The 22,938-nt window shown below is 42.9% G+C and overlaps 1 protein-coding gene across 3 annotated transcripts in view; it reads left to right on the forward strand.

The window, feature by feature from the left end:
* kif2a (kinesin family member 2a) overlaps window positions 1-22,938 on the forward strand; it is a 230,361-nt gene that overhangs the window by 201,536 nt on the left and 5,887 nt on the right. For 2 of the 3 annotated variants that reach the window (XM_068034039.1, XM_068034047.1), the window contains 4 exons: window positions 359-426; window positions 5,606-5,753; window positions 7,764-7,865; window positions 19,470-19,605. In XM_068034039.1, the coding sequence (XP_067890140.1) occupies window positions 359-426; window positions 5,606-5,753; window positions 7,764-7,865; window positions 19,470-19,605 (454 nt within the window). Of the gene's footprint in view, window positions 1-358; window positions 427-2,568; window positions 2,686-5,605; window positions 5,754-7,763; window positions 7,866-19,469; window positions 19,606-22,938 lie in introns of all 3 variants that reach the window. The other variant, XM_068034057.1, reaches the window with a different exon arrangement.

The following is a 22,938-nucleotide window of genomic DNA, read 5'->3' on the forward strand; positions in this document are numbered from 1 at the left end:
TTTGTCAAACATGATCAAACATATTGGTCAGGTTTTGCTTGATATATTTAAATGTTTATTTTTATTAAATTTGTTTGTAGATGATGAGATTCAATTTTTATTTCAAATTCCATTGAACCATCAATGCTGCTTTTGCTGGCTGTTACCAACCTTTTGACTGCAGATGCTACCTGATTTATTGTGAACTTGAATGGTCTTTTATTCATGTCTGAAAATACAATATTTCAAAGGAATAGCTTACTGTTGATTTTAACTTCAAAGTAAATGTTGAACTGCAGATTGGTGAATTTTCAACTCTGCCGTAGTTGATGTATATACATTTTTTATGCATTCTTTAACCTTTTATGTGCATTCATAGATTGCCACTATCTCTCCAGGAATGGGTTCTTGTGAGAACACACTAAATACGCTTAGATATGCAAACAGGTATGATTTTTAAATAGTGCATAAGAAACAAATATGCCATCTCCATTTTACTAAGTTTATTACAAAATAGGTTCTTATCTAGGTGCCTTTTAAAGTTATTTACCTAATTTATATTGAAGCTACAAGATACTGTTTTGTCCTATTTGTAGCAAAGTGAGAATTGTTAATGTATTTTTCATTTAAACTTGGACCATATTTATATCTTAAATATTGCATTCATTCAGTTCAAACTAAGGGCTTTACATTGCATGTTCGGTAAATTACTGGCAGTTTGAGAATTTGAGTTCAGTTTACAGAAACATGGAAGTAAAAGTGACTATGAAGCTGGTGGATTGTCGTAAAAACCTAACTGGTTCATAAACATCATTTAGGGAAGGAAACCTGCTGTCCTTAACTGGTCTGCCCTATATGTGACTCCAGTCCCACACCAACATGGTTGACTCCTAACTATCCTCTAAGTGATCAAGCTTTCTTGAAACAAACAGCTTTGTGATGGGCAGTAAATGCCAGCTTGCCACTGATGCCTGTATTCTGAGAATGAATCCTTTTCTTTAAATTAGAGAGTTGAAGATTTTTTGAGTAGGAAGTGTTGTCATGGAACACAGCCACCACCAATAAATAACTTTAAAAACATTTCAGCAGATTTTTGCCAAATTTTGTAAGTTGGACAGTTCCCTTGTTGGATGTATATTAAAGCTACATGAGCTGGTTCATAGCATGTCACGGCTCATAATCTATTTCAAACTGATAGAGTGAGGCTCAGTCTCATCCCAAGCCTATTAAATCATTATTTCCCTTTATTCATTCTAAAAATAGCAGGAGATATTTTCTTTAAGCCTCACTGAAATGTGGGGGAAAAGTGGCTAGTTTTGTTGATAGGCCTATTGGTGAATAACTGACTAGGGAATGGGTCAAAAGGATACTCCTCCCACTAAACCCTAAACATTCACTCCCTCCACCACTGACTCACAGTGGCAGCAGTGTATACCACCTGCAAGATGCACTGCAGCAACTCGCCAAGCCTCCACAACAGCACCTTCTAAACCTGCGAAGTCTCCCAGCTGAAAGAACAAGGGCAGCAGATGCATGGGAACACCACTACCTGCAAGTTTCCCTCCAAGCCACAAACCATCCTGACTTGGAACTATATTGCCGTCCCTTCACTGATGCTGGATCAAAAACCTGGAATTTCCTCCCTAACGGTACTTACACCATATGGACTACTGTGATTCAAGAAGACAGCTCATCACACCTTCTTAAGGGCAATTGGGGATCGGCAACAAATTCTGGCCTTGCTGGCAACCCTCACATCCCATTGAAAGTATAAAAAAAACCGTGGTAGACATGAGAGAGAGACATATTGGAAGTCAGCCAACAAGAACTGGTGTTGAAGCTGGATGTAGTGAGTGAAAACCAGAAGGCTGACCAGAAAAGATTATGCATGTCTACTAATTAGAACTGCATAAAGGTGATATTTGATTACATCTGTTCTGTGCTTTCGGTTGCTATCTGCAAAATAAAATAGCTAATGATTTGTAACTGGTCTTGTTTCACCACGTGTTTCTCAGTCCATCTTCAGAAAGATTGGATAAAAACACTTGAAGACAAATAAAATAAAATAATTTGATATTGGGCCTGAACATAAGAACCTCTCACCTCTTAACAGCAGTGAACATCACTGTACCTAACAGAATATTGAGGGAAAGACCCAAACTTGTATTAACTTCCTAATTTTAATTGTTTAATAGCATGAGTGATCAGTTTAAATTTTTGACCGTGTGTTGCTGACGTATGCGATGCATAGTAAAATGCAATACTCAAATAACACATATAAAAGAGAATTTGAGATGTAATATAAATCTCACAATGTTTTGGCTTCAGTTTGACATTGAAATCCTAGCACTGCAAATGAAGCTGTTTAGAATGTTTATAATCTTGCTGGTTTCAGCTTCATAATTGACTGAACACTGCAGATTGTGACTTTTATATTTTTTTAAAAAGCCAAACTCTCCAGAAGCGTCATTTCTAGAATTATATGCAGTATTTTTCCACAGACATTCTGTCTTTCAAATTGTAACTATATTGTTCTTTCCTGACCTGGTTTCCCCCTCTCTTTTTTCCCTCATTTGCTTGATACTGCAGAGTAAAGGAATTTGGAATAAGTCCCTCAGACATTCCCTTTCAGCAAGGTGGTGGGAGCCGTTCTGACCTCTCTCCTACCTATCTCGAGTATGATGACTTCCCTCCTTCGCCTACCAGGTCTTCTACATCTTTCTATCAATTCCTTTTCCTCCTCCTCCCACTTCCCCTATTCATTTTATACTGGACCATGTGAACCATGAATTACTGCAAAAGCGAAATCGTGTGGATGCTGGAAATACTCAGCAGGTCTGGCAACATCTGTAGAGAGAGAAACAGCTAACATTTCAATTCTGACGAAAGGTCATTGGCCTGAAACATTAGTTTGTTTCTCTCTCCACAAATGTTGCCAGACCTCCTGAGTATTTCCACATTTGCTATTATAAATTCTACCTTGGTTTCATTGTCTAAATTCGTACAAAATACTGTGCATGTCTTTCTTCCCTTTATTTACTACCCCCACCCCGCCCCAATTATTTGTTGGAATGTTTAATAAAAATCTCTTTGCATGGTTATATGTAGATTTTCAATTGCAATGTAATTTTCAGTAGCAATATTGTATTTTATTGAAATAACTTTTGTGCATGGCTCAAAAATTAAAGCTGCAGAAACACTAGACTAGGCAAGAAACTGACAAGTTGCTATTCCACAATTTTTAAAAAACAGCTCTAAGAACACAATAGAAGATGAAAATGTATTTGCTGATTGTGAGGACAGTTTTAAAAAGCCTGTGGAAAGGGAATGACTTGTATATGTTGTCATTAGAGTGTATTCACTGGTCAGTCAGACCAGTGAAGTCTGACTGCTTCAGTCCTTTACTGTATGTACTGTCTTTAGTCTAGTAGTGTTAACTTCATGCTCTTTTAATAGTAATCAAGGCAACACTGCTATTACTTATAATTTATTTGCAGTATATTTGCCATGACAGTAATTGAATTGTGAAAAATAGAAAAGTGAAATGGCCAATATTCTTTGATTTACAAAACAATGTGCATTACCTGTTATGTTTAGTAATTGCAATTTGAACAACCATTTCAAATTTTAAAAATATTTAACAATTCGTTGCTGTGGTGGTATGCTAGTATCATGACATCTCTTTCATCTTGTGCCACTTCAACTTTATGGTCTTGCATTCTGTAAATGGTATGCTTTTGGTAAGTTCAAGTAGTTTTTAAGTCACTGCATTGTTGGAAGTTTTGTCCTGCAAGGGATTGAATCCAGCTATTTGAGAGATCCAAGAAGCAACTGTAATGTATACTAATCAGGAATTTTATTTCAAACTCCACATAGGAACACTAGATGTTTCATCCCTCAGGGGAGGAAAAAGAATACTGTTCTTAGAACTTAGAGTTGTGCAAAAATCAGATACCCCTCCCCCATCCCACTCTACTGTATGAAGTTATGTCTTTCATTCCATCACCAGCAGCAACAAAAACTTTCAATTCACCATACTAGTAGTTTGGTCCTGTTTTATTGTGCAGTTTCTTTTTTTTGCACTTCATTTTGTATTACAGTTCTGTTGCTTTTTGTTAATTTTTTTGTGCACAGTCTTTGACATAATCTTGCATTGTACTGGCCAGAGTTGAACCCAGTAAACTCTGCCTTTCCAACTGTGATTCATAAATTATTTGCCTAAATCAGATGGGTTTTGATACTAGGGAGACACTGACAACTTCTGAATGTAATTCATTGTGCAAGTACTCTGTTGAATCTGGCTGGTTGCCTTCTCTCGATGTCAAATGTTTTTCACAATTGACTTGTCCTCTTTGAGATTAGTCATAGAAACTAAGATTTGGGAAGAGCTTTGTTGAATGTTTATATTCTATTTTGTGCCTTGCTCTTCTGAACTCACTAATAGAGTTATTTTCTCTCTCTTGGTTCCTTTGCTCACTTTGAAGAAGAGATCTGTTGTATGTCATGTTTACATGGGCTTTTGGGCCTTTAACGGCTAGTGTATAGTCCAGTTTAGATATCACTGGTTCTTTTAGGTTTGCAGGTGCATAAAAATGCTCTCTTTAATATATACATATTTATCATACCTGCAAACCCCTCTTTAATATTACACACACTCTAAAATGGTAATCATCTGTCTTTGCACAAGGTCAGTCAAATCAGGTCATGATGCTGAGTGTGTCTTCCTCTGTGGTTCCAGTATTTTGGTTCCATTGCACTAATTTTGTCTTTTGGTATCCGTTAAAAACAATGGGGAAAGTCATTGGCACATATCAGAAGTTTGCACTACAACATGGGAACATGGGTTGCTTTCATTCATTAAGTGCAGCTGGATGCCTAGCTAAAGAGAAAATGTTTTTACCGCAACACTTTCACGACGGGTAGCAGGCTGACCTGAGGTGGTATCCTTGATTGGCGGCTTAACGAACCAATTCTGTATACAGAACTGAGAGCGGTATTGTGGGGGTGGAAAGACTTCAGGTTGGGGAGTCTGAAACCGTAAGATGGGCACAGGATCACTTTTCTTTCCAGTCAGTCAGAGGAAAGTTCTGAAGTGGTAGGTTGAGTCATGGACTAATGTGGCCTGCAGTGTGAAAGGTTAGTGCCAATTATTCAATATCTAACACTGTAAGGGGGAGATCATTTGAATAACATGGTGCAAAGGTCTTGAAGGAAAATAGAATACACAGATGATTTCCCTTCCCATGGAATAATGAAGGTTCATATTTGTATGTGTACGTTAACCTTCATTCAACAAATGAAGAAAACCATAGCTGAGGTATCTAATATAAAGTTCTGCAGTATTAATTTTAGTATGAAGCATGCACAAGTCTTGATAGCTAGTTAATGATATTTTAAGATGAGGCTATACATTGTATTCTTGGTACACTTCCTAAAACTAACACTTGTATGTGAGAATTTTATATGAACACTACTAAAAAGTTACTAGTTCAGTCTATAATGGCAGTAAAATTGAAATCTGTGGGCTGGAGAAATTATCCTTAAAGGTGAGCAAACTTAATAATGGTCTTTCTCTTTCGTTCTTTCTTCCCGCCACCGTACCTCCAAAAAAAAATTTTGGAACTAGAGTGAAAGAGTTAATTGTGGATCAAAATGGTCCAGGAGAAGGGCGAGCCAATATCCTTGTACCAAATCAGCTTGATGCTTTAGAGGCACAATGGGGACTTGGAAGCTCTCCTCAACGAGATGACCTAAAACTGCTTTGTGAACAAAATGTGAGTTTTTTTTTAATTCACTTCTTTACTAGTGTTTAAACATAACTCTGAAATCATAGAAAATTTTACTGATCGAAAGTGTTTTCATAATTCTAAATATTTGCATGTATATACTCCAATATCAAACAATAATTGAGGTTATAGGTTAGTTATTATAAATGTGACTAGTTGTTTGCTATCCACATTCTAAAATTTTTATCCAGTTTTTTAAAAATTCAATACTATTGATCCATTTTAATGTTGCAAGTGTCACACACTTGGGACTGGATTTTGTAGTCCCGGTGGCAGGCGCGGAACATGACGCCTGTCCCCCATGGGACCAGCACCACCGCGATTACACGGCGGACGGCCATTTATATATTGAAGGTGGCATCCAGCAACAGTGAAGTCATCAGGAAGGCTGATCAGCCAGTCGGATTGAAGAATTCTCACAGACAGCAAAGCAAGAAGTAAAAAGCACCGTTTATAATTCACATTTTAATCTTTGTACAGAAAGTGAAATAAAGATTAGGATGTACGCATCGTGTTAAGGTTAGAAACTGAAATCTAAACTTAAATAATACTTATTTTAATGATGACGGAATTTTTAAAATGTTCATCTGAGGGAATGAGTCTCCACATTTGTAAAGTGGCCAAATTTTCCCCCATGTCATCCTTAGTTTCAATATTAGCACAAATCATTGTGTCATCACAAACTTGTGGGCAATTCCTTACATTGTTAATATAGATATTGAACAGCAATGGCCCTAACATTAATCCCTGTGGGATGTCTCCAGTAACCAATCTCCACAGAGAACCACGATCATTAATAACAACCCTCTGTCTATGAGAATTCAACTAATTATTTTAAAATTGCCCATGGGCAAGAGCAAGAATCTGTTTCTTGTTAATAGCAGTAAAACTATTTTTCTGTGGGCTACAGTTAGAAAATTAAATAATAAGTGCAATATACTCAACCACAATTTAACAGGCTCCAAGAGAAGGAAAATGGCAAATTCAAAATATAGACAAATGTGCATTTTGCCAGGGAAAAAAAAGCACTTCAGTGTCCTTGGCTTAATTGGGAACAAAAATTAATAACCTCACCCAGTTCCCTCTCACTTACAGGTTGTTAAAGCAACAAATAGTTAAGCTCCAAATTCAGACTACTTTTAAATTATTTCTACAACTTTAATACATCCACAGACAAAATTCTTAAATTGTTAATATTTTTGGTTTATATTTGGTTGAGGAAAAAGAAAAGCCTTTGAGTATGTGAAAGGGCAAACTTTTTTACTCTTAAGTTCTTCCTCCACCCCACCCCTGCTTTGTTTTAATACATTAAATTAGTTCTTATATTTGAATCCTCAATTACTCAGCGTTTCATCCGTAAAGTAATTCATAAAAAATGAAATATTTCACACTGATACTGTTGAACTAACTGATTTGACTTTATAGGATTGTAGTAATATTTAGCGCAGAAGGAGGCCATTCAGCCCATTGTAACTGTGCCAGCTCTTTGAAAAAGCTATTAATTAGTCCCACTCCCTTGCTCTTTCCCCAAAGCCCTGTAAATGTTTTCCCTTCAAGTATTTATCCAATTCACTAGTGAAATTTAGAGTGGTACAAGCAGATTCAATACTATCAGGCAGTGTATCCCGTTCACAACAACTTGCGGTATTGAAGAAAAAAAATTGTTTCCGTATATTGCCCGTGGTTCTTTTGCCAGTCATCTTAAATCTGTATCTTCTGGTTACCTCTGCCACTGGAAACAATTTATTTGCATTTACTCTGTCAAAACCATTCATGATCTGGTATATCTCTGTCAAGTCTTCTAACCTCAGCTCTAAGGAGAAGTATGTATTCATTGTGTGTATACATAATTTTGACCTGTATGTCTGCTTATACTGATTTGCATATATCAATGCACTTCTTATCCTTAAGTGGTTTTAAGTCTCGTTCTCTATTTTTAAACTGAGAATACATTTTTAAAACATTTATGGCAATTCACCCTTTTACTTGTATTTCAAGGAGGAGGAGGTTTCACCTCAGCTGTTCACTTTCCATGAAGCAGTGTCACAGATGGTAGAAATGGAAGAACAGGTTGTCGAAGACCACAGAGCAATATTCCAGGTAAGAAATATTAGTCTGTGGCTTTTTTTTTGTTAAATAACTCTGAAGGAATTTTATACAATTATGTGAATTTCCAAAGGGATTATCCGTTTTTCTTTCCCATGGGACTGTGGTTGCTGCTATTCACATTTTGCTATATGACCGAAAGACTGGGGGACAGTTGTGTCTACCAGTTCGAGTCCCAAAGTGTCCACTCTATACTAGCTGGCTTGACAGTTTCATTCCAAAATGTCATATAACAGGTACCGAATGACCAATGGAATTAAAGGTATAACAAATTGAATGTAAATTTGGTCACTGGCATAGGAAGAGTTACTATAGTGTGATTGAATTAGGATCATACGAGTCATAGCCATTATGGCATAGAAGGAGGCAATTCGGCCCATCAAGGCCATGCTGGCTCTCTATAGAGCAATCCAATCAGTCCCATTCCCCTGTTCTAGCCCAGTAACCCTGCAAGTTTATTTCCCTCAAGTACCTGTCCAATTTCCTTTTGAAATCATTAATTGTCTCCACTTCCACCATCCTTGTAGATGGTGCATTCCAGATCATCTCCATCTGCTGCATTTTAAAAAAAACAACTTTATCCTCACATTCCACGGCCCCACACCCCCCCGCCCCACACCCCCCCACCCCACCCCTGCATCTCTTGCCCAAAACTTTAAACCTGTGTCTCCTAGTCCTTGTACCATCAGCTAATGGGACCAGCTTTTCTTTGTCTAAACCTGTCATCATCTTGTACACCTATATAAAATCTCCCTCAATCGCCTTTTGCTCCAAGGAGAACAACCCCAGCTTCTCCACCCTAACGTTGAGCTAAAATCCCTTATTCCTAGAATCATTCTGGTAAATCTCCTCTAGAGGACCCTTGCATCTTTCCTACAGTGTGATGACCAGAACTGAACACAATACTCCAGCTGTGGCCTATCATTTTATTCGTTCTTGGGATCTGAGCGTCACTGGCTAGGCTAGCATTTATGCCCATCCATAACTGCCCTTGAGAAGGTGGTGGTGAGCTGCCTTCTTGAACCCCTGCAGTCCTTGGGGTGTAGGTACACCCACAGTGCAATTAGGAAGGCAGTTCCAGGATCCTGAACCACCGACCCAGAAGGAACAGCGATACAGTTCCAAGTCAGGATGGTGTGTGGTTTGGAGGGCAACTTGCAGGTGGTGGTGTTCCCATGCAGCTGCTGCCCTTGTCCTTCTAGGTGGTAGAGATCGCCGGTTTTGAAGGAGCCTTGGCGAGTTGCTGCAGTGCATCTTGCAGATGTTACACACTACTGCCACTGTGTGTCAGTGGTGAAGGGAGTGAATGTTGAAGGTGGTGGATGGGGTGCCAATCATGCGGGCTGCTTTGTCCCGGATGGTGTCAAGCGTCTTGAGCGTTGTTGGAGCTGCACCCATCCAGGCAAGTGGAAAGTATTCCTGATTTGTGCCTTGTAGATGGTGGACAGGCATTGGGGAGACAGGAGGTGAGTTACTCGCCACAGAATTCCTAGCCTCTGATCTCCTCTTGTAGCCACAGTATTTATGTAGCTGGCCCAGTTCAGTTTCTGGTCAGTGATATCCTCCAAGATGTTAGTTGGGGATTCAGTGATGGTAATGCCATTGAACATCAAGGGGAGATGGTTAGATTCTGTCTTGTTGGAGATGGTCATTGCCTGATGCTTGTGTTGCGCGAATGTTAGTTGCCACTTATCAGCCCAAGTCTGGATGTTGTCCAGGTCTTTGTGGACATGGGCTGCTTAGTATCTGAGGAGTCGTGAACAGTGCTGAATATTGTGCAATCATCAGTGAACATCCCCACTTCTGACCTTAGGATGGAGGGAAGGTCATTGATGAAGCAGCTAAAGATGATTGGGCCTAGGGCACTACCCTGAGGAACACCTGCAGTGATGTCCTGGGACTGAGATGATTGACCTCCAACAACCACAACCAACTTCCTATGTGCTAGGTATGTCTCCAGTCAGCAGAGAGCTTTCATCCCGATGCCCATTGATTCCAGTTTTGCTAGGGCTCCTTGATGGCATACTCGGTCAAATGCTGCCTTGATGTCAAGGGCAGTCACTCTCACCTCAACTCTGGTGTTAAGCTCTTTTGTCCATATTTGGACCAAGGCTGTAATGAGGTCAGGAGCTGAGTGGCCCTGGCAGAACCCAAACTAAGCATCTGTGAGCAGGTTATTGCTGAGCAAGTGCTGCTTGATCGCACTGTCAACGACCCCTTCCATCACTTTGCTGATGATCGAGAGTAGACTGATTGGGCGGTGATTGGCCGGGTTGGATTTGTCCTGCTTTTTGTGGACAGCACATACCTGGGCAAGTTTCCACATTGCGGGTAGATGCTAGTGTTGTTGCTGTACTGGAACAACTTTGTGAGAGGCGCGGCTAGTTCTGGAGCATTGGTCTTCAGTACTATTGCCGGAATGTTGTCCGGGCCCATTTTTGCGGTATCCAGTGCCTTTAGCCGTTTCTTGATACCACGTGGAGTGAATCGGATTGGCTGAAGACTGGCATCCGTGATGCTGGGGACCTCAGAAGGAGTCCGAGATGAATCATCCACTCAGCACTTCTGCCTTGTCTTTTGTACTGGGCTCCCCCATCATTGAGGATGGGGATATTTGTCGACCCTACTCCTCCTGTTCCTTGTTTACTTGTCTACCACAATTCACAACTGGATGTGGCAGAACTGCAGTGCTCAGATCTGATCCGTTGATTGTGCAATCGCTTAGCTCTGTTTACACGTGCTGCTTCTGCTGTTTGGTAAGTAGATCTGTGTTGTAACTTCGCCAGGCTGACACCTCATTTTGAGATATGCCTGGTGCTGCTCCTGGCATGCCATCCTGCACTCTTCTTTGAACCAGGTTTGGCCCCCCGGCCTGATGGTAATGGTAGAGTGGGAGATATGCTGGCCATGAGGTTACAAATTGTGGTTGAATACAATTCTGCTGCTGCTGATGGTCCACAGTGCGTTTATGGATACCCAGTTTTGAGTTGCTAGATCTGTTCCAAATCTATCCCATTTAGCATGGTGGTAGTGCCACACAACATGATGGTGGGTATCCTCAATGTGAAGACAGGACTTCGTCTCCACAAGGACTGTATGATGGTCACTCCTACCAATACTGCCATGGACAGATGCATCTGCAACAGATTGGTGAAGACAAGGTCAAATATGTTTTTCCCTCTTGTTGGTTCCCTCGCCACCTGCCGCAGACCCAGTGTAGCAGCTATGTCCTTTAGGACTCGGCCAGTCCGGTCAGTAGTGGTGCTACTGATCCACTCTTGGTGATGGACATTGAAGTCCCTCACCTAGAGTATATTCTGTGTCCTTACTACCCTCAGTGCTTCTTCTTATTGGTGTTCAACATGGAGAAGCACTGATTCATCAGCTGAGGAATGTGGTAATCAGCAGTAGGTTTCCTTGCCCATGTTTGACTTGATGTCATGAGACTTCATAGGGTCTGGAGTCGATGTTGAGGATTCCCAGAGCAACTCCCTCCCGACTGAATACCACTGTGCCGCCACCTCTGGTGGATCTGTCCAGCCGGTGGGAGAGGACATACCCAGGGATGGTGATGGTGGTGTAAGGGACATTGTAAGATATGATTCCATGAGTATGACTATGTCGGGATGTTACTTGACAAGTCTGTGGGACAGCTCTCCCAATTTTGGCACAAGCCCCCAGATGTTAGTAAGGAGGACTCGCAGGGTCGACAGGGCTGGGTTTACTGTTGTCGTTTAGGCCATTTCAGAGTCAACCACATCGCTGTGCGTCTGGAGTCACATGTAGTCCAGACCAGATAAGGACAGCACATTACCTTCCCTAAAGTACATTTAGTGAACCAGATGGGCTTTTTATTTTTTTTAACAACAATCAACAATGGTTTCATAGTCATCATTCGACTAGCTTTTAATTCCAGATTTATTCATTGAATTCAAATTTCACCATCCGCCATGGTGGGATTCGAACCCATATCCCCAGAGCATTGCTTCGGCCTCTGGATTGCTAGCCCAGTGACATTACCACGATGCTACCGCTTCCCCTTTGTACTCACTACCTCTGTTTCTGAAGCCCAAGATCCCCTATGCTTTGCTAATTACTTTCTCAATATGGCCTTTCACAAAGATATATGCACACAAACCCACAGGTCCCTCTGTCCCTACACACTCTTTGGGCTGGACTTTGTTCTGTCCCAAGCATCAGGTTCCGTGGGGGGGTGGTCCTAAAGATGGCTCCAGATGAACATACAAACATACGAATTAGGAGCAGGAGTAGGCCACTCGGACCCTCGAGCCTGCTCCGCCATTCATTAAGTTCATGGCTGAACTGATTTCTCCACACTACCACCTACCCCGTTTACCTTTTACCCACTTATCAAGAATCTATCTACCTCTGCCTTAAACATGTTCAAAGACTCTGCTTCCACCGCCTTTTGAGGAAGAGAGTTCCAAAGACTCTCGAGGAATAAATTTCTCCTCATCTCTGTCTTAAATGGGTGACCCCTTATTTTTAAACAGTGACCCCTGGTTCTAAATTCTCCCACAAGAGGAAACATCCTTTTCACATCCACCCTGTCAAGACCCCTCAAGATCTTATGTTTCAATCAAGTCACCTCTTACTCTTCTAAATTCCAGCGGATACAAGCCTGGCCTGTCCATACTTTCCTCATAATATAGCCCGCCCATTCCAGGTATCCGTCTAGTAAACCTTCTTTGAACTGCTTCCAACGCATTTACATCCTTCCTTAAATAAGGAGACCAGTACTGCACACTATACTCCAGATGTGGTCTCACCAGTGCCTGTATAGCTGAAGCATAACCTCCTACTTTTGTATTTAGACCCCTCGCGATAAACGGGGGTAAAATTCTATCAGCTTTCCTAATTATGTACTGTACCTGCATACTAACCTTTTGCAATTCATGCACTAGGACACCCAGATCCCTCTGCATCTCAGCTCTGCAATCTCTCATTATTTAGATAATATGCTTCTTTGTTATTCTCCCTGCCAAAAGGGACAACTTCACATTTTCCCACATTATACTCCATCTGCCAGATTTTTGCCCACTCACTTAACCTATCTATATCCCTTTGTAACCTCCTTATGTCCTCTTCACAACCTACTTTCCTATCCATCTTGGCCCAGCCCAATCCTCCCGGCGGCGGCGAGGTTCCATGGCAGCCCCCCCGCCACTGGCTGGTGGGACCACAATTAACATATTCAAATCAATAAAATGCCTACATTTAAATAGACCTACCTGCAATCTTGAGGGCCCGCTGCAATCTTCAGCACGGCGGCGGTCACTCCCACGCCTTCAGATCCCCGTCTGGGGATACGCGGTGCCACACTGGTGGGGAGGGGGTAGGAGATACATTTATCACTGCGGAGGGGTGCTCAAATAAACGTAATGGGTGTAGAGGCTAGTGGGAAGGGTTGAACCTTAAACTTTGTACAGTTTGGGGTGGGGGGAGAGAAGGACAAATAATTAATGTAATTGTTATTGGGGGAGGTGGGAAAGGGGTGTTGTAATTTTATTTATTTAATTTTGGGGGGGGTTACCTCTTTAAAAATTTAAATGTGCCAGCAGGGCTGGCTGCCCTTTAAAAATGGCACCACGCCTGCGCACAGGCAACTGCCACCATTGCCGGGGACAGACATCCCATTCCCTCCACGCGCCCTGCGCAGGCACTTTTTGAGCTTGCCACCGAGATTGGCGGCAGGTTCTTTAAAATCCAGCCCTTTGGAACTGTGCCATTTAGTCTATATTGCCTCTCGCTATCCCTTCTGCTAAAATGCATCACCTCATACTTCAATGTATTAAATTCTATTTGCCATTTGTCTGCCCATTCTACTAAACTATCTATGTCCTGTTGCAGTTGATTGGTATCATCCTCACTCTTTACCACACCACATTGGCGAGTTTTGAACTTTTACTTGAACTGTATCAAAAAAAGCAGCGGTCCAAGCGCTGAACCTGAGAGAACACCACTGTCTACCATTCTCAGAATTGGGGGAAAAAAATCAATTATCACGACTTGCTGCTTTCTGTCCTTAAGCCAGTTTTTTTTTTATACAAGCTGACACTGACCACCCCCCTCCCCCCCACCCCCTATTCCATGAGCCTCTTTTTTTTTATTAACCAGTCTCTTATACTTTGTCAAAAGCTTTCTTAAAATCCATATGGAGAATATCCATTGCTTTCCCTTCATCAACCTCCTCTGTTACTTCATCAAAAAAATTCAATTTGACTCGTCAGGCACAATCTGCCTTTTACAAATCAGTGCTGGCTCTCCTTAATCAACTCAAACACCTCCCTAGTGCTTGTTGATTTTTTTTCTGTCCCCTGATTATTGTTTCTTAAAACCTTACCCACCACTGATGTTAAACTGGCTGGCCTGTATGTACCAGTAATGTCCTGCACCTTTTCTTGAATAAGGATGTCATATTTTCTACTCTCTAATCCTTTGGCACCTCCCCATATCTAGGGAGGATTGGAAGACTGTAATTCCACTCCACTTCCTTTAGCAACCTTGGATGCAAGCCATCTGGACCAGGTGACTTATCCATTCTAAACATAGGCAGGATGTACTGGAAAGGCTGGCAATCAATTTTCACCCCATCCATTACCTCTACCATCTCTGCTTCTATCAATATTTCATCAGCATTCTCTTCCTTTGTAAACGCCCATACAAAGTACTGATTTAAGCATTCTAGCCTTGCCCTGTGCCTCGAGGCATATACCACCCTCTTTGTCCCTAATAGGCCCTCCCTCACCTTTTACTGCCTGCTTACAATTTACATGCAGGTAGAAGATTTTTGGATTCCCTTTTATGTTGACAGCCATTCTATTATCAATCTCTCTTTACCAGTCTTGTTTTCCTCTTCATTTCCCCTCACAATTTATTGGTTCTCACTTGAAGAATTCACCTAACATGCATCAAACACCTTTTTTTTTTAATTTCATCATATTCCCTATGTCCCTAGTCATCCAAGGACCCCTGGATTTGGTTCCCTTACCTTTCACCCTTGTTGGAATGTATCTAGACTGTACCTGAAACATCTCCTCTTTAAAGATCACCCATTGATCCGTTACAATTTTTCAGGTCAGTCTTTGTTTCTGTCAATCTTTTACCCTGGCTAGAACCCCTCTCATCCCATTGAAGTTAGCCCTCTTCCAATTGATTGCTCCTTTCTCTTCTCCATTGCTAATCTAAACCTATGATACAATAATCACTCTTACCGAAGTGTTCCCCCACAGACACTTGGTCCATTTGGCCCTCCTCATTCCCCAGCACCAGATCCAGCAATGCCTCCTTCCTAGTTGGACCAAGAACATACTGGTCAAGAAAGTTTTCTTGAGTACATTTGAGATTCTTCCCCCTCCTTTCTCTTTACTCTAACACTATCGCACTTGGTATTTGGGTAATTAATGTCCCCTCAATATCACCACTCTATAGTTCTTGCACATCTCTCTGATTTCCCTGCAGATTTGCTCCTCTATCTCTCTCGCTATTTGGAGGCTTATGGAATATCCCCAGTAGTGTGATCCTACCCTTTTTGTTTCTCAACTCTAACCAAATGGATTCTGTCATTGCCCCCTCAAGGACATCCTCTCTTTCCAATATTACAATGTCTTCGCTAATCAATACTGCCATCCCACTTCCCTTTTTACCTTCCCTGTCTTTTCTGAACACTTTGTATCCTTGAATTGAAGCGCCCATTCCTTGCCATTTATAAGCCGTTACCATTATTGCCACATATTCCCACACGGCTATTTGTGCTTGGAGCTCACCAACCTTGTCAATTGTTGTAAAAACCCATCTGCTTCACTAATGTCCTTTAGGGAAGGAAATCTGCTGTCCTTAGCTGGTCTGGCCTACATGTGACTCCAGACCCACAGCAATGTGGTTGACTCTTATATGCCCTCTGAAATGGCCTAGCAAGCCACTCAGTTGTATCTAACCGCTACGAAGTCAGTAAAAAGGAATGAAACCAGATGGACTGCCCGGCATTGACCTGGGCACCAGAAACGACAACGTCAAACCCAGCTCTGTTGACCCTGCAAAGTCCTCCTTACTAACATCTGGGGGCTTGTGCTAAAGTTGGGAGAGCTGTCCCACAGACTAGTCAAGCAACAGCCTGACAGAGTCATACTCACGGAATCATACCTTGCAGACAATGTCCCAGACATCACCATCCCCGGGTATGTCCTGTCCCACTGGCAGGACAGACCCAGCAGAGGTGGTGGCACAGTGGTATACAGTCAGGAGGGAGTTGCCCTGAGAGGCTTCAACATCGACTCCGGACCCCATGAAGTCTCATGCCATTAGGTCAAACATGGGCAAGGAAACGTCCTGCTGATTACCACCTACTGCCCTCCCTCAGCTGATGAGTCCGTACTCCTCCATGTTGAACACCACTTGGAGGAAGCACTGAGGGTGGCAAGGGCGCAGAATGTACTCTGCGTGGGGGACTTCAATGTCCATCACCAAGAGTGGCTCGGTAGCACCACTAGTGACCGAGCTGGCCGAGTCCTAAAGGACATAGCTGCCAGACTGGGTCTGCGGCAGGTGGTGAAAAAACCAACAAGAATGAGAAACATACTTGTCCTTGTCCTCACCAATCTGCCTGCTGCAGATGCATCTGTCCATGACAGTATTGGTAGGGGTGACCACCGCACAGTCCTTGTGGAGATGAAGGCCCGCCTTCACATTGAGGATACCCTGCATTGTGTTGTGTGGTACTATCACCATGCTAAATGGGATAGATTTCGAACAGATCTAGCAATGCAAAACTGGGCATCTATGAGGTGCTGTGGGCCATCAGCAGCAGCAGAATTGTACTTGACCACAATCTATAACCTCATGGCCCGGCATATCCCCCAGTCTACCATCTCCATCAAGCCAGGAGGCCAACCCTGGTTCAATGAAGAATGCAGGAGGGCATGCCAGGAGCAGCACCAGGCATATCTGAAAATGAGGTGTCAACCTGGTGAAGCTACAACAGAGGACTACTTGCATGCCAAACTGTGTAAGCAGCATGCAATAGACAGAGCTAAGCGATCCCATAACCAACGGATCAGATCTAAGCTCTGCAGTCCTGGCACATCCAGCCGTGAATGATGGTGGACAATTAAACAACTAACTGGAGGAGGTGGCTCCACAAATATCCTCATCCTCAATGATGGGGGAGCCCAGCACATCAGTGCGAAAGATGAGGCTGAAGCATTTGCAACAATCTTCAGCCAGAAGTGCTGGGTTGATGATCCATCTCGGCCTTCTCCTGAAGTCCCCAGCATCACAGATGCCAGACTTCAGCCAATTCGATTCGCCCCGCGTGATATCAAGAAACGACTGAAGGCACTGAATACTGCAAAGGCTACGAGCCCTGACGATATTCCAGCAATAGTACTGAAGACCTGTGCTTCAGAACTTGCCGTGTCCAAGTTGCCAAGCTGTTCCAGTACAGATACAACACTGGCATCTACTCTGCAATGTGGAAAATTGCCCAGGTATGTCCAGTACACAAAAAGCAGGACATGTCCAACCTGGCCAATTACCGCCCCATCAGCAAAGTGATGGAAGGTGTCATCACCAGTGCCATCAAGCAGCAGTTGCTTAGCAATAACCTGCTCAGTGATGCTCAGTTTGGGTTCTGCCAGGGCCACTCAGCTCCTGACCTCATCACAGCCTGGGTTCAAACATGGACAAAAGAGCTGAATTCAAGAGGTGAGGTGAGAGTGACTGCCCTTGACATCAAGGCAACACTTGACTGAGTGTGGCATCAAGGAACCCTAGCAAAACTGGTGTCAATGGGAATCGGGGAAAACTCTCCGCTGGTTGGAGTCATACCTAACGCAAAGGAAGATGGTTGTGATTGTTGGAGGTCAATCATCTGAGCTCCAGGGCATCACTGCAGGAGTTACTCAGGGTAGACAATATCCAGGCTGGGGCTGATAAGTGGCAAGTAATGTTCATGCCACACAAGTGCCAGGCAATGACCATCTCCAACAAGATAGAATCTAACCATCTCCTCTTGACATTCAGTGGCATTACCATCGCTGAATCCCCTACTGTCAAGATCCTAGGGGCTACCATTGACCAGAAAGTGAACTGGAGTAGCTATATAAATACCGTGGCTACAAGAGCAGGTCAGAGGCTAGGAATCCTGCGGCGAGTAATTCATTTCCTGACTCCCCAAAGCCTGTCCACCATCTACAGGGCACAAGTCAGGAGTGTGATGGAATACTCTCCACTTGCTTGGATGGGTGCAGCTCCAACAACACTCAAGAAGCCCGACACCATCCAGGACAAAGCAGCCTGCTTGATTGGCACCCCATCCACAAACATTCATTCCCTCCACCACTGACGCACAGTGGCAGCAACGCACCAAGGCTCCTTAGACTGCACCTTCCAAACCCATGACCTCTACCAAATACAAGGACAAGGGCAGCAAATGCATGGGAACATCATCACTTGCAAGTTCCCCTCCAAGTCACACACCATCCTGACTTGGAACTATATTGCCGGTCCTTCACTGTCACCTGGGTCAAAATCCTGGAACTCCCTTCCTAACGGCACTGTGGGTGTACCTACCCCACATGGACTGCAGCGGTTCAAGAAGGCAGCTCTCCACCACATTCTCAAGGGCAATTAGGGATGGGCATTAAGTGCTGGCTTAGCCAGTGATGCCCACATCCCATGAATGAATTTAAAAAAAATCTTATTCACCAGTTGGTGCGTTTACATACATGCATTCTAAAACTGTCTTTGTATTCCTGCTACTAACTCTTTAGTACTATCCAACACTCACACCTTATTCCTTTTTTCTACTTCCATATGCTGATGTCCATTCCCTTGCCCAATTTAGCTTAAACCTTCGGCAACCACATTAGTGGACCTCTCCGCAAGGTCCATTTGGTCCCATTCCTGGTGAGGTGCAACCCGCTATCTCGCTCTCTTTTATTCAACTTATGTTTTGTAACTAATCAAGGTAACAGAAACAATGCAGGTTAGACAGAAAATCAGAATGAGAGAGAGAGAGAATGAATCCCTGGTCAGTATCTCAAAAGCAATTTTTTTTTTTTTTATAGTTTCAGGGGCTGTTTTTAGCCAGTCAAAACTTTGTATGTAGCTTTATACTCTCAGCAAGCTTGGATACATTGCACTGAGCCATCTCATCTAAGTCATTAATATAGATTGTAAATAGCTGAGGCCTAAAGCACTGTCCTTGCGGCACCCCACTAAGTTACAGCCTGCCAACCTGAAAATGATCCGTTTGTTCCTCATCTCTGTTTTCTGTCCGTTAACCAATCCTCAATCCATGCTAATATCTTACCCCCAACCCCATGAGCTCTACTTTTATGTAATAACCTCTTGTGTGGCACCTTATTGAATGCTTTTTGAAAATAGGGGATATGGGACAAATTGAATTATTTTTAACTTGTTTTAATAGTTTAAATTATTCATTTTATTTAAGGAATTGCAAAACCAAACAGCTCCAAGCCATTATTTTGAAAGACCTGCCTGAAACTTTGAGGATTGATAAGCATGTGCAATACTTATTGTGCTGTATCAAAATTGGTTTGATATTTATATCTACAGGAATCTATTCGGTGGTTAGAGGATGAAAAAGCACTTTTGGAGATGACTGAAGAAGTGGATTATGATGTGGATGCATACTCCACACAGCTGGAGGCTATTTTGGATCAGAAGATTGAAATTCTAACAGAATTGAGAGGTAGGTTTTCAGAAATGTAATTCACAATCGATCGACATACAAATGAATATGCCTAGTGGAATAGCAGTTACCTTTTGAAAGCAACTATAATCAAAAATTGAAAACAAAATAAATTCTAATAAACATTTTTATGTACCGAGGAGCAAGTTCCATGATGATCACACATGAAATTAAAAGCATGACTTGCAAAGTGCTTAAGTGGCGAACAAGTGATGGTGAAATGGCAGGCAAGGAGACAAAAGGAGGAATAATAGAATTCAAAGAAATGAAAGACATATGCAAGATGCAGTGAATGTGCAAATAGCTAAAGGGGATAGATACAAAGGGAAGCATGAAAAACTGGCAAAGCTGAGCAGGCTTCAGTGGCCCAGAAATCTGGTGGAAGAAAAAAAGCAGGTTGACTCCAACGATGCAGGCTGTTCCCAGCACAGTATTTCTTTAGAGATCCCCAATCCACAACCCTTACCCCATTCTCTGAAACAGGAGCACATCAATCCTATATTGCCAGCATTTAGTATCTGAGAGAAATTGGGAGCCAGAATTAAGGTCTGATGTTGTTACAATCAATATTAATGCTAGAGGGCTGCAAAGTGCTGAGTAGAAAGATCGCATGCTGTTTTTTGACATTGGTTTGAACTTCATTGGATTAGTGTTGAAGAGCAAAGACGGGGAACAGTAATGACAAGCAACACAATCAACTAATTTGCGTTTGGTCTCCCTGGTGTAGGAGACTGCATCGTGAGCAGAGAATACTATCAACTGAGTTAAAGGAAGTACATGTAAATTGCTGCCTCATGTGGCAGGAGTGTTTGGGACCCTGGACAGACACCTTGGCCACAGGAAGCCTACACTGCCAGTTTTCATGGTTCCCTTTCTACTAACCTATCTCTCTTTAGCTATTAATAAATTCTCTTGTCTTGTATATGCCTTTTATTACTATGATATCTGTTGTTTATGTTCCTTTCTGTCTCAGGTGTAAATCACATAGAGTTTATAGTGTCATTTATGGCTCAGGAGGGGGCCATTCAGCCCATCGTGTCTATGCCAGCTCTCTGTAGAGCAATCCAGTGAGTCCCATTCCCCTACTCTATCCCCATAGCCCTGCAAGTTTATTTCCCTCAAGTGCCTATCCAATTTCTTTTTGAAATCATTGATCTTTTCTGCTTCCACCACCTTCGGAGGCAGGGAGGTCTGGGTCACATGCCATTTAACGTTCCCCAGCTAAGCATTTAACAGGTCATTCTATTTCTTATACAAAAACAAGAAATGCTGGATTCACTCAGCAGGTCTGGCAGCATCTGTGGAAAGAGAAGCAGAGTTAACGTTTCGGGTCAGTGACCCTTCTTCGGAACTGACAAATATTAGAAAAGTCACAGATTATAAACAAGTGAGGTGGGGGTTGGGCAAGAGATAACAAAGGAGAAGGTGCAGATTGGACCAGGCCACATAGCTGACCAAAAGGTCACGGAGCAAAGGCAAACAATATGTTAATGGTGTGTAGAAAGACAAAGCATTAGTACAGATTAGGTGTGAATATACTGAATATTGAACATCAGCAAGTGCAAACCTGAAGAAAAACAACCTGAAAAAAACAGTGGGTGAGCAAACTGAACAAACTAAGATGAACTGAAATAAATACAAAAAAAGATTGTAAAAAATGTAAAAAGGAATGCCAAAAAAAAAGGAAGAAAAAATAACTAAAAATGACTAAAAATGAAAGTAAAGTGGGGGGCTGTCATGCTCTGAAATTATTGAACTCAATGTTCAGACCGGCAGGCTGTAGTGTGCCTAATCGGTAGATGAGATGCTGTTCCTCGAGCTTGCGTTGATGTTCACTGGAACACTGCAGCAATCCCAGGACAGAGATGTGAGCATGAGAGCAGGGGGGAGTGTTGAAATGGCAAGCAACCGGAAGCTCAGGGTCCTGCTTGCGGACTGAGCGGAGATGTTCCGCAAAGCGGTCACCCAGTCTGCGCTTGGTCTCTCCAATGTAGAGGAGACCACACTGTGAGCAGCGAATACAGTATACTACATTGAAAGAAGTACAAGTAAATCGCTGCTTCACCTGAAAGGAGTGTTTGGGGCCTGGGATAGTGAGGAGAGAGGAGGTAAAGGGACAGGTATTACACCTCCTGCGATTGCAAGGGAAGGTGCCCTGGGACGGGGACGAGGTGGTGGGGGTAATGGAGGAGTGGACCAGGGTGTCGCGGAGGGAACGATCCCTTCGGAATGCTGACAGGGGAAGGGAGGGGAAGATGCGACTGGTAGTGGCATCACGCTGGAGGTGGCGAAAATGGCGGAGGATGATCCTTTGGATATGGAGGCTGGTGGGATGAAAAGTGAGGACAAGGGGAACCCTGTCACGGTTCTGGGAGGGAGGGGAAGGGGTGAGGGTAGAGGTGCGGGGAATGGGTCGGACACGGTTGAGGGCCCTGTCAACCACAGTGGGGGGAAATCCTCGGTTGAGGAAAAAGGAGGTCATATCAGAAGCACCGTCATGGAAGGTAGCATCATCAGAGCAGATGCGTCGGAGACGGAGAAACTGGGAGAATGGAATGGAGTCCTTACAGGAGGTAGGGTGTGAAGAAGTGTAGTCGAGGTAGCTGTGGGAGTCAGTGGGCTTATAATGGATATTGGTAGACAACCTATCCCCAGAGATGGAGACAGAGAAGTCGAGGAAGGGAAGGGAAGTGTCAGAGATGGACCATGTAAAGGTGAGAGAAGGGTGGAAATTGGAAGCAAAGTTGATAAAGTTTTCTAGTTCGGGGCGGGAGCAGGAAACGGCACCGATACAGTCATCAATGTACCGGAAAAAGAGTTGGGGGAGGGGGCCTGAGTAGGACTGGAACAAAGAATGCTCGACATATCCCACAAAAAGACAGGCATAACTAGGACCCATGCGGGTACCCATAGCGACACCTTTTACTTGAAGGAAATGCATGGAGTTGAAGGAGAAGTTGTTCAATGTGAGAACAAGTTCAGCCAGGCGGAGGAGGGTGTTGGTGGATGGGGACTGGTTGGGCCTCTGTTCCAGGAAGAAGCGGAGAGCCCTCAAACCATCCTGGTGGGGGATGGAGGTGTAGAGCGATTGGACGTCCATTCTATTTCTTATCCTGTGTGTGGGTGTTTTGTCTTTATGTTTACCCCATTCCTTGGTACTTTTTCAATGTTTGTGTAATATTTTCCAGTTCTGAGGAAGGGTTCCACATCCCAAACATTGGCTTGTGTTCTCTTGACAGATGCTGCCTGACCTGCTTGCTGTTTTATTTCAAATTTTCAGCATCTGCAGTATTTTGTTTTCAGTTCAAAGCCAAAGTCAAGGTGGTGTATTGT

The sequence above is a fragment of the Heterodontus francisci genome, chromosome 1 (genome assembly GCF_036365525.1).
Source record: "Heterodontus francisci isolate sHetFra1 chromosome 1, sHetFra1.hap1, whole genome shotgun sequence".
NCBI lineage: Eukaryota > Metazoa > Chordata > Chondrichthyes > Heterodontiformes > Heterodontidae > Heterodontus > Heterodontus francisci.